This window comes from Plutella xylostella, chromosome 29, assembly GCF_932276165.1.
Source record: "Plutella xylostella chromosome 29, ilPluXylo3.1, whole genome shotgun sequence".
NCBI lineage: Eukaryota > Metazoa > Arthropoda > Insecta > Lepidoptera > Plutellidae > Plutella > Plutella xylostella.
Window position 1 is genome coordinate 1,096,164 of NC_064009.1, and position 18,016 is coordinate 1,114,179.

Consider the following 18,016-nt stretch of genomic DNA (forward strand, 5'->3'; position numbering starts at 1 on the left):
CCCTACTAGAACTGTGACACTATAATTAGACCCACATAACTTAAATGTTACAGAAGAAAAGAAACAATGAACAAGTGTTACCAGGAATTAACATAACAAACAATAACAAAAGTAACCTTTCACAAACATAACACTAACCTGATTCACACGGTATCTCATTATGATAAGAAAACTGTAGACAGAAATAATACTTGTTTACATACTTTTAATAACAATGGTGTTGAATCGGAAAATGAATAAAATATGGGTCGAGTGTGGTAAATCAGTCAGCCGTTATCACTGTAAAACTATACTAGCGAGCAATGAAAACGTTCCATTAACAAAATGTCGACAGCGCGACAACATAAAAAAATTAATAAAGTACACTCACGGGCAATGAAAAGGTTCCACTCACAAAACGCCGACACTAAACGACGGCAATTTTTACAAACGTAAAAAAAAATTCACAAAATCTTATTTTTCAAGTTGGTAATATCCTGATGCTCAATGAAATGTACTTCTATGCTGCCATTAAGCCTTTTCCGTTTAGGAGTAATTTGGTGATTTTGTTAGTGGAACCTTTTTATTGCCCGCGAGTGTATTTTTACTTTTTTAGTTGGTAATGGTTGGCGCGGCGACATTAGCAAGCCTTTTCCGTTTAGGATTAATTTGGTGCTATTGTCACTGGAACCTTTTCATTGCTTGTGAGTGTACCTATGTTTAATAGGTAAGGGATCCATGTTTATCACAGACACTCTAAGAAGAATAGCTACCTACCTATACTAAAGAACCGAGTGCTAGCAGACCATCATACAATGTAACTCCATATACGTTGGAAACCTAAGAGAGTACAATTAAAGAGAAATTGGGATGTACGAACCGTAACTTGGTTAGAGATAGACAAAACGAACCACTTGTTATGTGAATGCAAATTGCAAATAAATGTTTCTATGGATCGAAGTCACGATGAAAAAAATAGTTTTTTTACAAGGCAAGCAAGGTAACTAAAATCTGTTACCAGTTTAAAAACAAAATAATAGAGTAGGTAGTAGAGTAAAAACAAATAATATAATCAATCATCAGCGACAAACAACTATACAAACATGACAGAACAATACAATCGTTATTTCTAATAACAATAAATCATTTTCGATAACACCAATCTGTCATCATAACCATGACGAATCTATCTTGAGCACTTTCCAAAACACTAAAACCAAAGCAGAACCAAAGAAAATAACCCCGCAAATTAATTATTGCATCACTTCACAAAAAAAACAAAAGCGCACCAAACAAGCGACAAAACTGAAATTCAAAAAGAGAACACATCCGAACCATAAACAACATAGAGTAGAGAACACTGGCCGCTTTCGAGGCGCGTTCGCGGTCGCGCTACCACCACACAACTGTCGCGCCGGCACTGCCATGACCATCTTTCACTCGGTCGAGTGGCGCGAGAGTGTGTACTTATTTGGCAATGATCGCTTGTGGGTGGATAATCTGTTATCAATAAAGTTATTGATAGAAATAGGGTCATAATTACTTGCTTTACATAATGGAGGACTTCAGACTGGATTAATAGCGTAACCTGAAGAAGACTTTGATGCGAATGGAGGAACTTAAAAAGCACAGGATATCATCTATAAATAAATTATTCGAAGCATCTGATCTTTCCATAAACTCTAGGGATAACATAATTACCGTACATAAATCACGGGCATAATCATCACTGTTTTTGATGTTACAATAAAAACACCTTCAAAAAACATAATTGCAACACATTAAACGAAACCGAAACGGCTATGATAGTTAAAACAAACAGATCAATCAGCGTTGAAGCAGAGATATGAGCGAACAAGCAGTTGAGAATTTATCGTCTAATAACCGCGTATTTAATCAGCCATGCGGCTAACTTGATGCTGACACACGCGACCAAACAGACACGGATTCTGCGACGGAGCGATCTGTCAACATCGACTCTGAAAAATGAGTTTTCGGCTTTTTTATATAAATCGTCTTGACTTGTAGAACCTCATTATGAAAGCAGCAAGGTAAACGTAATAGAGACGAACTATAGAAGAATCTTGAAATTGTACTGAAAAACCAGATAAGTAAAACTCTTACTTATAATTGATGATATTTATATAATACAATCTTGAAATTGTACTGAAAAACCAGATAAGTAAAACTCTTACTTATAATTGATGATATTTATAGGTCAGTCGTGGTCATAGATCACTATGCCCAAAAGCTTGTGATGGTTTGACATAGTTGGAAATGTTTGAGTACTATGTTAAAACATAGTAGACATTGGTGTTAAACCAACTACAAACATGTGAATCAAGAAGCCGATTGATAGATTGGACAAAATGTTTGCCGAGATAGTTGCATGCCTTGATGAAGCAAAGATTGAAGACTTTGATTGACTTAATCAGTATGCTGTGTGAATTAATACTATACCAGATTCATCAATAAAAAATGTGCAAAATACTAACAAGCCCTGCAGCATTGAAGATAACTGTGTTATGCGGAAATTGACGTATATAAAATTATTGGTTTGTATGTCTGGATTTGAAGAATTAACTATTCTACTAAACTATTGATTTTGAATAGAAATAGACTCCACTCTAACAAATTGCTTCAGAATTTCAACTTCAAAGGTCACGGGAATAACGGAATCAAATGAAACGTTAAATTTATTTGAAACGTTTAGTTCTGATCGTTTATCTTGCCCTAGTACTTTATTAGCGGGAGGAATAATAAGCATCAACTTTAGGAAGACAAATTGTTTGGAAGAAATTTTGGACAGCACTTTATTGGTCCAGCTGCCAGTCCTAATACTCCGAATTCTTCGAATTAGAATAGATCTTTAGTTAGATTCCGTTACGAAAATAGTGTTTTATCGAGTCAGTTCTTCCAAACTGTGGAGACGATCTTCATGCATGATTTTTAGGCGTTTTTGGAAATACCTTCATTGTAAAAGGTGAGTAAAAAAACTGATTGGTTGATCCTGCCACCAGGGTGGGTGACAAACCCTGGTCCAACTCTGTCTGTCAACAATAAAAAATATTATTAATCATCCAAAACAATTAACGAGGTTCCGCTTTACCAGACAAATTACAAATTGCTGCGGAAGGTCGAATATTCAACTAGGGTGGTGACCCGGTGACTGCATCATCATTAAATCGGTCGTGCAATGCCATCGCGGCTACCAGGGGTCCATAACCAAATACAGCTCGGCTGGCCGAGGCCGGCCGCATGTCAGAATACTCAGAATAACAACAATCGATTAATACCGATGCAAGGAGGCTGCAACCGAACGCTACCAAAATTGGCGATGGTCTGGCGAAGGTTGCCGGAGCGGTAAAAATAGGAAGGAGGTTACACTGCGTTTTGTGACGCTCAAGGTGGTGCAATTGAGTAGGTACCTACCGCTTTTATTACGAGGGGAAATTCTTTGAAATATTATTTTCCACCGCGGGAAGGATAACGGGCTACGGATAACGATAAACTTTATCATTAGGTAAAGTAGTTCCTCTTTTACTGCCCTTTAAAAAAAGGTGTTAAAATCGGAGGAGTGCAGGCGATCTATGTGTCTGTGTGGCCTTTTACCTATAAGACAGTAATATTCAAACGATTATTTAAGATACAATTATCTTATTATACGTAGGACTAAACGGCGATACGGCTCGCGACCTATCACGTGAATACAAATGTACTACGAAAAGTGGATGTATTACTCGTAATTCACCTCTGACCACCAATTAGGGGATTATTAGTCATAATCGTAATCATATGCCATATAATTCTGCAACAATTCCTGTATCCTCCAAGGAGTCCCCAACAGACCCCGGTCTCGTGCTGCCGGCAGTTCACCCGATCGTAAACTACCCCCACACTACCCCCTATTGGGGGTGGAACGTGACCTGTGTATTATAACTTGAGACTAGTTTACAACTTACTTAGGTTCGGTATTAGGTGACTTTAGATTAGTTTAACTTGCCAGGTGACTTCTGGTACAAATTTATGTTTAGTTTTTATTTAATACTAGCTGTTCCCGCGCGCTTCGCTTCGCCTTAAAAAGTTTTCCCGTGGGAATTCCGGGATAAAAAGTAGCCTATGTTCTTTCCCAGGGTCTAGACCGTATGTATACCAAATTGCATTCAAATCCGTTCAGTAGTTTTGGCGTGAAAGAGTAACAGAAAGACAGACACAGTTACTTTCGCATTTATAATATTAGTAAGGATTATTATTTAGCTTTAAGATAACCAAAGTACACTGTCAGTTTTGCACAGAGGAAGTTTAAGTCAGTGTCGGCATTAAACGTATTGATGCTTTGCTTTGACAGTATACGGACAGAAAGATTCAGACATATATTTAAGGCCGACATTAGCTTAATGTTCATTTCTGCAACTCGGCATAAGTCTTGTCATCTTACTTGAAATTATACCTTGTTTCACGGGGAAAGATATCTGACAGGACCCTTATTAAAATCGAATAAGGGTAGTTTTATTTGTATCAGATGTCTTTCTGGTGAAACAAGGTATAAATATAGGTAGAATACGAATAAGCAGTTTTTTTAACTGAGTCTGTCATGTAGTAACAAAGGCCTGTCCGAAACAGAGATGCTGATAGTCTAGACAAGACAATTTAGTTAGTGTCTGAAAATTACAAGATATAATTTCAGCAGTAGCTGATAGTGAAAAACTCGAGGAAATTAAAGGAGTTTTTAATTTACAGTCGTATTCATTTATTAAATACACCAAAGAAACATAAGAATTAGACCCTAAGGACAAATAAAGTTAAAGAAACAACTTAAAAAAAAGTTTTGTCATAAAAAGTCATAAAAACATTTAAAAACTTAACTTATTTAAAAAAAATACCAATACTCACTATACTCAAACAAAGAAGCTTTTAAACATAGCTTCGTTCCGCCGCGCCGCTCGGAAAATGGTGGTAGGTAAATGTACCTACTACCAGCCTACCAACAGATAACAACAACCTTCATCAGAAGTGGGACAAAAGTGTTCTCCAATAATTTACATGTAATTTGGCGACATCGCCTTATCCGACCGCTGCGCTTGACCCAGTTGCATTATATCGGAGCTGCATGGATGAAGACCTACCTATAGTACGGTCAGGTGCAAAGAAACCTGACCCCCTCTCATACTAACAATGCTTCTGAGGGGGGTCAGGTTTATCTGCCCCTTACTGTACCTACCTCAGGGAATTACAGCACTAGTGAACAATGTTGTGACTTGAGACTTCGTGTTTCCTTGGATTTTATAATACTTTTATGCAGAGTCTTAGTTTCCCGTTTTCCTCTTTCATGAAGATATGCTTTAGTATGGTAGCTAGACTACAAGCGGCCTTTCCTTATTGGAATAACTTATAATTCAGACTATCGTTAAAATAAACGACGTTTGAATAAGTGTATTTCATTTTATTTCTACTAACTCTGAAAGCTGACGACCGAATGGCGTAGTGGTTAGTGACCCTGACTACTGAGCCGAAGGTCCCGGGTTCGATTCCCGGCTGGGGCAGATATTTGTTTAAACACATATATTTGTTCTCGGGTCTTGGATGTGCCCGTAAAATGGCAATAGGCCCGCCCCCTATTATTCTACTCGTGATTTGTTCTCTCAATATAAAATGATTGAAACTTTTTATGTATCAAAATTGAATGAAATTAACTACCATTCTTCGGTACACGTAGATTATTTAAATTGTCAGTAAAAGTATAACTGACCTTTTTCCCTTGACCCGCATACACTTAATTAAATTAAAATTATCAACGACCAATAAACGAAATAAAATACCGATTTAATTACAATCGTGTGTGGTATCGCATCAGAAGAGAAATAAATATACAATAATTCGTATAAATAATGAAAGTAAAACACAACGAAGGTCACTCTCAGTTCAGAAAGCTACGAATAAGGAAAATGAGGAAATTTTATTAACTTTTGAATCACCAGTCAGTACGTGGGTGGCTAGTGGCCCGAAAGGGAATTCAAGAGATTCAAGTTATTCGAGAAATTAAAATCACAATACATATAATTATTGAATTAAATGTCAATACAAATAATTTGGTAATTAAATGTAAATTGAATTTTATTTTAAAACGCACATAAAAAAAAAATCTTTTGGTAAGCAATACTTTTTACCTTCTAACATCATTTCGAAGAGGCAAAATCATGGATAAATGAGATTAAATGCAGAGTTCAATTTATCTCCTTCTAAATCCAGTTCCAGTAATATGGCTATAAAAAAAAGAAAACTGCAATTTCAAAATATGATAATAATTTTTTCACGTCCTGTATTTTTAGCCCTGATTTAATTAATATATTTAGGGCCTGTTTCACAATGTCTGGTTAGTGGCTACCTGTAAGATAAAACACATGCTGTCACTGTCAAAAAAATAATAACAGAGAGTGACAGCATGTATTTTATCTCACAGGTAGCCACTAACCAGACATTGTGAAACAGGGTCTTAGTTTCTTAATAATCAATGAATCACACTATCGAAGATTTAGCACAAATCACAGCATCATCACAATCGCAATTGAGCGGTGGTGGCGTGGATAAGGCCTCGTCCTCTCAATCGAGAGGCCGTGGGTTCAAATCCTGGCCTGTACCAATGAATTCTTTCAATTGTGTTTTCAATAGAATAATACCACGTGCTCTTACGGTGATGGAAAACATCGTGAGGAAACCTGCACATCTAGATTCTAGATGTGTATCCTAAGTGCATTGTACTTATTCCAAAACGGCGATATGGTTCGCAACGTATCACGTGATTCACGTGAGTACAAATGTGCTGCGAAAAGTGGGTGGCTCGCTTGTGAGCCACCTCTGACTACCCCTTCCGGGATTACAGTCGTGAGTGCATATACAAACTTTCCTACCATATTTCATTTCTACCACGGTCGGAAGTCTGGAAGCTTATAATATATTTCACAAAGCGTACTTAAAGGTGAAGGTTAAGGTGAATCCGCGATCGCCAGACGGCATTAAGTCAAGAGCAGCAAGGCTCATTTGGGAAGCTCATTGCAAGAGCTTGTTATGCAAATTGAGTTATTATCGTAAGTGCCGTAAGACACAAGCACTTGTTATGTGTAAAGTTAGTCATCGGTTGACATTGACTTAAGAGAGTTAATTTTAATGGTTGTTTTTTCGTTTGCTACTTCCGCTTTTGTTGTTTTGACAAATTGGAAACTACAGATAACAACAAACAACAAACACTCACACCTTGTACTAATGTACGTCTTTGCGGGGTAGGCAGATAATTAATACGTATTCAAACTCCATATTTAGTCGACAGTCGACACTCGTAACTGTTAGTAATGGCAGCAAATAAAATGGTCAGGATATAAAAGGGTTACAAACTTCTGGCTGGGAAAAAAACAAGGGTCGGGAGACATCAAGTTGCATCAACACGACAAAGAAGTAAATCCTAACTAATTTTATAAATGCGAAAGTAACTGTGTCTGTCTCTTACTCTTTCACGCCAAAACTACTGGACGGATTTAAATGAAATTTGGTAATATGTATATGGTTTAGACCCTGACAAAGAACATAGCCTACTTTTTATTCCGGAATTCCCACGGGAAAACTTTTTAAGGCGAAGCGAAGCTCTCGAGAACAGCTACCTCATTATTTACATACATCATTTTAAAAAAGTTACACTACAAAGATAGAAGATAAATAACGAGATCACTTCATTTCAAAAAAATACACTGTTTTATATAAAAACTTAGGTACAAGTGAAATGGTTAGAACTAGTTCCTAACAATGAAAACAGATGTCGTTAGTTACAAAGTTAATAACTCCAGCTTTCTGCACAGTAGGAAAACAGAACTAACTTTTAACTTCATACCAACATCCTTGTCCCACTTCTGGCTTTCATTATAAAAGGAACTTAATTCCTTGCCTCTTAAGTACTACTTTTGGAGGAGCGCTTAACACTGAGCTGGAAAATGGCTTTTAAGAAGTGCATTAGCTTAAATTGGGTCAGGCGATTAGGGTCACATAATATTACTTAAATAAAAGTAAGTGAAAAATCCTAACAAATATTATAAATGCGAAAGTAACCGTGACCCTCTGTTACTCTTTCACGCCAGGGTGATTCTCCAAAAGCGGCTCCAAAAGCATAATTTCTTTGGCGCATTTTTTTTTTCATGTTGTTTGAATATTATACCCCACATATTGAAGAGGCTTTAGACCTCTTTAGTTATCTCTTATTGGCCCTGAAATCTATCGAGCCGATTCAAAGTTACAGCGATTTTAAACAATTTTGGGCCAATGAAATTAGATTGGCACCAATGAAATTAGAAAACACACCAAAGAAATTATAAAAGGTCCCAAAGAAGTTAGTTTTAAGAACAAAGAAATTAGAAATTACTTTAAAGAAATTAGTTTTATACGTAGATTGCAAATAATACACAACAAAACTAAAAATCACGCATATCTTTATTTGTTTTTAACATAATTACCTGATCACGTAAGGGTGCAGGGGTTATCAACATCCGAATGAACCAATTGCCAACCTCACCTGCCCGTGGTGCACTCTGCTAAATAACAGATGAGGCTCTGGCGACCGGATGATGGTGGTATAACCATCCAAAAACAGCTACACCAAATCCCATAGGCCGGCGATGGGCAGCAGCGTCACCGGTATGAAAAAGTGTAAAGAGGACGAGGACACGATAACCCTGGAGTCCGGCCACATGTTCTACCATCAGGAGGGCGACCAACTGTCCCAAGGTGGCGTAGGATTCCTCGTCAAGACCCTTGTCGGGTAGCATACCTAGTACTTAAACTAACCGAGAAGTATATATTCCTTGAAGGTCGTACAGGTATATGCACCAACCTCGGGACACTCTGACACAGAAGTCGAAGTAATATACGAGTATATCTCTAGGGCATCACGTGTACTGCTAGGACCCAATACACCGTTGTGATGGGGGACTTCAACGCCAAAGTGGGAGTACAAGAATGCGACGAATCGAGGGTAGGACATCATGGCTTTGGTATCAGAAACCAGAGAGGGCAAATGCTTGTAGACTTCGTGGAAAGGGAGGGGCTTTCTTTCTGATTAATTCTTTCTTTGAGAATCGGCCTCAGAGGAAGTGGACATGGGCAAGACCCGATGGTAGGACGAAAAACGAAAAAGACTTCATTATGACTGACAAGCGGCACATATGCGGATGTCCCAGTGATCAATAGGTTTAAAACTGGGAGTGATCACCGACTTCTCCGAGGCACTTTGAATATCAACTAAAGCTGGAGAGGAGATGTCTGGTGAAGTCGACCCTACGTCCTACACTGCACCAAATTGGAGCTGTCAACACCAGCTTCTAGAGAGAACTACAGTTCTTCAGAAGGGTGACCAAACCCTTCTGAAGAACTATAGACCGATCTCGCTTTTAAGCCATGTATACAAGCTGTTCTCAAGGGTTATCACGAATGGTCTTGCCCAAAAGTTAGACGAGTTTCAGCACCCGGAGCAGGCTGGGTTTCAAAAAGGATTTAGTACAATAGACCACATCCACACAGTAAGGTAGATTATACAGAAGACCGAAGAGTATAATCAGCCTCTGTATCTAGCCTTTGTGGACTATGAAAAAGCCTTCGACTACATCGAGACCTAAGCAGTTTTGGAATCCTTGCAGAGATGCCAAATTGACTGGCGCTATATCGAGGTGTTGAGGTGTCTGTACAATGCCGCTACTATGACTGTCCAAGTACAGGACTACAAGACAAGACCTATCCAACTGAAACATGGAGTGAGACAGGGGGATGTGATATCTCCGAAACTGTTCACCAATTCACTGGATGTCTTTAAGACGTTGGACTGGAGATGACATGGCATATGTATAAATGGCGAGTACATGTCACACCTCCGCTTCGCGGACGATATCGTTATTATGGCAGAATCTCTGCAGGAACTTAGCTGGATGCTAAGTGGCCTAAATGCTGCTTCCCGACGTGTAGGCCTCGGTATGAACTTGGACAAGACGAAAGTCATGTACAATGCTCACATGAAACCGGAGCCGGTCGTCGTTGGTGAGGCAACAATCGAAGTTGTGCATGAATATGTCTACCTTGGGCAGACTATTCGGCTAGGCAGAAGCAACTTGGACAAGGAGGCTGCAAGGCGCATCCAACTGGGTTGGGCTGCATTCGGGAAACTTCGTCACATATTCTCCTCGTCCATTCCTCAGAGCCTGAAGACTAGCTAGCTAGAAGCTAGTGATGACGTATGGTGCTGAGACGTGGAAACTGACGGTAGGACTGGTCCACCGATTTAAAGTCGCTCAGCGTGCTATGGCTCTCCATAGAAACCTGATGGTTCGTATCAGAAATTAGGTTATCCGTCAGAGGACTAAGGTTACCAACATAGCTGTCAAAATATGAAACCGCAGCGTAGGACGCCCTCCTGCCCGCTGGACTGACGACCTTAGGCGGGTAGCCGGTAGTAGTTGGATGAGGAAGGCCGAGAACCGAGTGTTGTGGCGCTCCTTGGGAGAGGCCTATGTCCATTGGATGATTATTGGCTGATGATGATGATGAGAGAATTAACCATAATAGACATTGAATGCATAAAGTTAGCGTTATTAATGGTGTTTCATACTCAATACTAATTTCTTTGTATCAAAACTAATTTCGTTGGCGCAGAATGCCAAAGAAATCCAAAGAAATTATTGCCAACGAAATTAGAAATCATCACTTAAAAATTATTTTTACAGAAAGCTGATGTACAATTGGAACCTCTTAGTGACACGTGCATACTGTTTGAATAGACATACGTGGACAAAAATATGTATGCAACAAAAACAAATAATAGCATGAAAGTAACAATCGAAGAAATTAGGCACTTACCTGACCAAAACCCGTCATGGCGCAAAAAAAAAAAATTTTCGTCATACTCCGTAAACTTACGCTCCTCTACTCCTGGTCGAAGATAGTGGGGGACTGAAGGGTGAGGGACGCATGGTGATTATGTCCGGTGATCGTTTAAACGCAGAGTAGGAAGACGGTATCGTTACACCAAAGAAGTTAGTTTTTTTTCTCGGACAAAATTGAATGCCTTATATTTTTGAAAACTAAACCTAAGAGTGAATAGAAACCTAATTTACAGTTACCATAAGTATCTGTTATAATGATAACATATAAATCATAAGCTTATTTTACTTTAAAAAGTGATTTTTTCTTGACCTAAAAATAAAATCAAGTGAAGGACGCGCCAAAGAACTTATGATATTGAGTTTTAAAAAATCATTGTCGCTTTCTTTATAAATTTATGCATTACATTACTAATGTATAAAAACGGTCACAAGATACATTATTAAAAAAAAAATACATCCTGGTATAAAACTATCAATTTCATGTATTTTATGGCTTGGACATACCTAAATCGCGTCATTTGAGAATCACCCGCCAATACTACTGAACGGATTTAAATGAAATTTGGTATACATATGTTCTAGACCCAGAGAAAGAACATAAGCTACTTTATATCCCAGAATTCCCACGGGAAAACTTTTTAAGGCGAAGCTCGCCGGAACAGCTAGTATTCAATATTTCTACAAATCCTTAGATCAATCGATTAGAACTATCTCGATCTATGTGGGATCCATATTTCCATGCCAAATTATGTTTAGAAATTTAAGACCTAATGAAAAACAATATCAGACAATACCGTTGAATCATTTTTTTACAGAAGCTTGAAAGACAATAAGCGTTGGTGTCAATTAACATTCGTTTCCCCGTTAACGGAAAAGCGTTTAATAGTTTTCATTAAGGCCAGTTATCGGCCCGCTGGGGCAATTATCAAGTAATTGATACCAATTTATTCATGCTGCGAGGAAAATGAGAAAATTTCATGTAAAATTAGTGTTGCCCAAATGCAAGAACAAGACGAGACTTAGCCAGTCTTGGTCTTGGTCTTGCGCCAATACACCTGGTCTTGGTCTTGGTCTTGGTCTTGCGCCAATACACCTGGTCTTGGTCTTGGTCTTGGTCTTGCGCTCCCAGTCTTGGTCTTGGTCTTGGTCTTGCAGCAAGAGTCTTGCAAGTCTTGCAATTACCTATTAGTCTATTACTATTTATTAAAGTTTACTTTTTGATTTTAATAGATATTTTTTTATTCGCTATGTTTATGGTATTAGTCGTAATGCGCATAGGTCCAGTTTTTCATTTTCTTTGATACAGTTTTTTGCATCTCATAGAATTCCTAAGCGTACTTACCTATACACCGAACTGTTACACCTAACTACTCAGTGAAATAGCGCTCTGCAAGACGCAAGAGTCTTGCAGGCTATGTCTTGTTCTTGCTCAAGTCTTGCACGGTCAGTCTTGGTCTTGGTCTTGCTAAAAATACGCGGTCTTGTTCTTGGTCTTGGTCTTGCAAAAACGCAAGAACAAGACCAAGACTGCAAGACCAAGACTGAATTTGGGCAACACTATGTAAAATGGTCAAATAATAAAATTAAATCTTTTTTTTCTTTTATAATAAGACTCTGCCCGATCACGGCCATGACATGACATTATAAGTATTTTTTTTGACCAAACGAAGTAAAATAATAGCTTACTTCCAAATCTGCCTAGTCTCGTTAGTAGGTAATATTAGGCATATACATAATGTTTTTAATGGATAGTTTTAGCTACACGAAAAAGCCAAACAAAAATATTGTAGGTAATACGAAAATAGTTGGTCAGAAATCAGATCATAATACAGTTTTATATTACCTTTATTACCATCAATATTGTAATAGCATCATCATCATTTAAATATCTATTTAATGATGCTCTTTAAAACATAATTCGTTAATGTAACTCCTATAATATGCATAATGCTAACTCTAGCACAAAAACATGTGAATGCTACAAATGGATCTGTCATAATGTCATAATGCAATTGCCTCTGTATGGTTTCTATGCTAACACAGTTAGTTGAGCCTCGAGACGTATGTTTATTGATGTACAATTGTACATATATACTATGTTGTTGTAATGTACTAACGGACCAATCTAGTACTAATGATACATTATTTGTTTGTGGATAATACGAACATAGACTATTTTATTATAAGTTCATACGTTTCTTTACCTAGTCCAAGTTAGAAATACCAAAATTAAAGACAAACTAATGACCAATTTTGTAAACAATGACAAGCTGGCTGTTGCTAGAACTAATCCTGGATAAGATCAATATCAAGTAGCAAAAGGCTTGGTAGATTTTGATGTATGAGGTATCGTTAAAAGCGTATTGATAGCGCGATGGTTATAGGCTATGTGACGTTACATTAAAATGTATATAGCGCCCTCTAGAGGACATAACGTGATGATCGGAAAAATAATATTTTTCCAACCATGCCGTGTGGGATATCAAGGTAGGCTTGATTTGCACATTACAAAAATATGGGGACCAACTTGACCGCCACACAAGGCCGTTTTCTAAGTAACATTCAGCTAAATAAATGGTGAACCCTCTGCTGGTCCCCGCCTACGATACTTTCCATTAACATTGGGACTTGTTTTCATATTTTTAGCGTGCAGTCGGGTTTTTTGTTTGTTTATAATAATATATTTTTTTAATTAAAATTACAGTAATACTATTAAAAGTTACAGTAAATCTACAAGTAATATGTGTTTGTGCCTGTTTCACAATATCTGACTAAATTCAGGTAGCTTATACATCAGACAAAGTATCGTCAAGATACCTAACACTTTTTTAAATTTTGTCAACTCTCAATCATTTATTCATAACTCTTCTCACAGGTTTACAGGTAGTCTTACCTGACTTACTCAGACTTTGCTAACAGGCCTGAAATTCAAGCAGAGTATCAGAACAATGATTCAATGCCTTACCCCATCTCCGTGTCCGTTCAGCCCATTCTCTGCCAGAATATCCTCAAACAGCAACTCCGCTTCACACGGGGAGCACAGGTTACTGAGCAACTCACTGAATCGCTCCACTTTACGGACACACACCACGCCTAACAGACCGCCTTCTTGCACTGGCACTTCACCACTAGCTGCCACTTCCACTTTAAACTCTTCTATCTTAGGAACTTCACTTTTGAGCCCGGCATTCACACTACCGTTCACTAAATCAACAGTTACATCTTCTACTGGGTTAATGGTTTGTTCTTTAACTAAATCGTTGAATATATCCTCGATCTCATTGTTCTCGGAGGTAGATGGTTTGTCGGAAATCAAATCGTTGAACAATTCCTCGCTGTTGACTCTTACAGGGTGTCTAGGTTTGGGTTTCTTATCATCGCTAACAATTCCTTTCTTCACTGCCTTCGTTTTATCGTCGGGAGACGCAGCTTTCGCTCTAGGACTAATGACTACATTCTTACTTTTGTCTTTTTCTAAATTACTCTTATTAATGGAATGTTTAGTTTTCGTTTTAATAGCACCAATGTCTTTTTGAACAACGCACGTGGTGGATGCGCTCTTTAGGTTCTCCTTCTCTTCCCTGCTTTGCCTGCGGCCCGATCTTTTGTCTCTGTCTATGATTCGGGATGTTCGGAGTGTTTTGTTTTTGGGGTCATCTATGAGTGAGGTGACAGAGGAGCTTCGATTGTTTTTCTTGGGCGAGAGGGTGGATTCTTGTACGGAGGCGGCGGCTCGCAGGCGCGAGGTTCGGGTGGTTCTGATGGGCACTGCCGAGGAGCCGATGTTGAGGTTGAGCTCCGAAGACGACTTGATGTGGCCAGCGTTGTCCTCTGAGAGAGTGCGGTCGCCCGCTTTTCTTGGTCGTCTGGAATTTGAAAAAGGAATGAATGAATTGATGTTGTCTTAAAAAGTATGTGATTGAAATCAATAACAATGAAACTTATTGCATAGCAAAACATGAGCACAATAAAGTGAAAAGATAACTTCCAGAAAAATGCAAACAATGAAATACTCGTATATCATCAAAATTACAATAGTTATACGTATTATTATCTCATCGGGGTTAAAAGGAAGGTTTGAAGTTTTAGTGCAGTTTAAACTTTTAGTGAGCATATTCCCAACAACTGTTCCATTCCCAGTGTCTTAGCTCCCGCACCTTACACCCCACACGTAAAACAAAACACAACACAACAAAACCAACCTCTCCGTGACATTGGCCGAGAAGAGCGTGGCAGTTCGCGCCGTCAGCTGTTTCCTCCTCTCCTCCTTATACTTGGCGATCCGGGCCGCGCGGGCCTCTGGGGAGTCCATGCCGTGACGTCACGAGCACCAGCACCCCCCCGACACGCACAGGCTTAACAACACCTGCCCCAGCATCCCTGGGTTATCCACTTGGCAGTGACCAGCACTAAACTACCTGGAACAGAGGAGAGAGACGCGTGAAAGTCGGAAGCGTTTCGTCGTCAATTGTTTTCGTGATGACAGCAGCGGAGTGGAAACAATGATTGTTTGGATGTGGCGAGTGACAACGCTGACGGGCCTTTGTTCTATTGTTGATGGCACACTCCTAAGAACATGACGTGAGAATATGACTGCAATGCGTTCGTTATGCAATCTTTATCAGCCTACATTATAAACTCTGCTGGCAGGTCTTGCCAGTGCCACAGCAGTATTTACTGCTACCAATCTGTCCAACGATTGCAAAAACTATAAAAGTTCAGGGAGTGCTACAGCAGTATTTACTGCTACCAATCTGTCAAACAACTGCAAGATCTATAAATGTAATGTCAGATTGCGGCGCTGCTTAGGGCTTGTCTCGCTTATGTTATATGGCAGAACGGTATCTGGACATTGCTTCCTTCAACCATTTACCAGCAATGCAGTTTGTATTCCACTGCTACCCTAAGGCCTTGTTCCACAATGTCTGGTTAGTGGCTACCTGTGAGATAAAATACATGCTGTCACTGTCAAAAAAATAATAACAGAAAGTGACAGCATGTATTTTATCTCACAGGTAGCCACTAACCAGACATTGTGGAACAGGGGCTAAGTGACAGAACTTATAAGAATTTAGACAGCTCAGATTTAGAACCCTCTGAGTCACAATCATAAACATATCCGAGTGCTAATCATCAGCCCGTGCACGCCAATTATACAACCCAGATGCGAATCCGCGCCTGCGATTGTCGTGCGGCGGAGGCGTGTTCCGATGATCGGTTCCGATCCGGTTGGTTTACCGTTCCATCGCCTACCGAATCGGGTCCGTTACCTCGGACTAATAACATAATTGGACGGCCATTCTCTCAAGGCTCCATAGATATTCTTGGGGCTGAGTCAGACGAAAACTTTGCGGGTTTTAAGAACTTGTAATGGTAGTTAATTGCTCCATTACGATACTATTTTTGTTTGTAACCGCTCTATACGGTTTCTAATTTGTTTCAATAAGTTCCATTTCCATTCTTGACCTATTCGAAGTGACAGCTCTAAAGCAGTAATTTATTCACACCTATAGATGACTTTCAATGTGGCGATACGATCGTCTGCTGTCTAGCACAATCCGTAGACTGGCAGTCTAGACTCTAGACACTATAGAACCACTGCCTTTTGCATTTTACAGTTCACCTGAGCGAAGCACATTGGCAACGACCTTGCCAAGTCTTAGGAAGGGATTATTTGTACTACATATTATGTACATATATTATGTACATTGTACATATATATAGTAACTGACATTGACGCTGCCCCTAATCTAATTTAAAACTCTTCCTCACAAGTGTACTTTGAGGCATTGTTTGAGTTTTGTGTCATCTGTAAAAACATAATGCGATAAGCGTACTATGAATAAAATGTTGCCTGCAATTATTTATATCGTTTAAGGAAATATGGACCCTAGAGCTTCGAGCTTAGAAAATGCAACTACACGCAAAAGTAGACTATAATAAAATAAAATAAAATAAATAGTCATTTATTTCAGACTAGAACCAAGACGTTTTTAATTAATTCTATTTTAAACCTGCATTCTAATAAGGAAATGAGAATAATGTTTACGCTGGGAAGGTAAGTAAGGACAGCTGCCTTGAATAACTAATCCTAGATTCTAGACAGCTTTGCAACTTGTGTCTGGGGGATCTTAACTTGAGTAGAAACAGGTAACAGGCGAGCAGCACCTGTAGAAGGCTTTACTCGGGGAATAGACTTCAGTGTTAGAGCTAGGAAAGTTACTGACGAAGTTTTAAGCACTTGTGGCCTAAATCTCTTCTCCCTGTTGGCACAATAGATTAGGCGAGAATTTTCTTAAACTGAAACGAATATTAACAATCAACGACAATTTTGTAAAAATTTCGAATTGTGCATATTATTTTTGAACTGCTGAAATGTTTTTTTATAAAACATACATGGGATTTGTAACATTTATTCTGAAGTAACGATGGCAGACATACACATCAAATCTATATCACGTCCATATACATCCGTGTTTCTATACAAAAAATACACCGCATAATAAAGAACAAAACCTGCTAGCAAGCCAAAAATCCCGAGCACCGATAAGAATCCACAAAGAGCCGTTAATGGCAAAAACTTGGCAGAAATACCGCAGTACACACATACCACCATGCAGTTGGAACTACCCCCACGAATGTAGGGAACTAGCTCAATTATATTGCCTTTATAGGTATGTGGTCCTAGTTATGTAGTAGTTAAAGAAGCTTAAGTGGCTATGGGTCGGTAGTAATCATAACAGATGATTGTTGATGAAGAACGGATGACTGTTTTGGGTAGACAACGAGCATACGCTGGTTTAACCACCTGGATCCCACATCGTTTTGAAATTTAAACCCATTGAGTTATGGGCGGCCATTGAACAATTTGAAGTAGCCAAGCCATGCCCTATTAAGAGTTACCGGAAAACCGAGGACAGTTCGCCCATTTCGTTCGTATCTACGAATATTCGTACTTCTACTGGCTTCCGTGAAAAACTACAATAATACATTGTTGAGCGACAAAACATGTCGGCTTCTCTCTCACACTCCAGTTCACACGAATCGGTGTTGATCACTCACGATCGACGTTCGATCGACTCAACCGCAGATCCGCATTACATTGCAGCGGAAAAAATCTTAGCCAA

At 38.9% G+C, this 18,016-nt stretch overlaps 1 protein-coding gene across 3 annotated transcripts in view; it reads right to left on the minus strand.

Annotated features, from left to right (window-relative positions):
• LOC105386276 (serine/arginine repetitive matrix protein 2) overlaps positions 1-18,016 on the minus strand; it is a 162,024-nt gene that overhangs the window by 128,431 nt on the left and 15,577 nt on the right. For all 3 annotated transcript variants that reach the window (XM_048631529.1, XM_048631530.1, XM_048631528.1), the window contains exons 2-3: positions 15,092-15,307; positions 13,855-14,755 (exon numbers count right to left, since the gene is read on the minus strand). In XM_048631529.1, coding sequence (XP_048487486.1) covers positions 13,855-14,755; positions 15,092-15,201 — 1,011 coding nt within the window. In that variant the 5' untranslated portion in view covers positions 15,202-15,307. The remainder of the gene's footprint in view (positions 1-13,854; positions 14,756-15,091; positions 15,308-18,016) is intronic.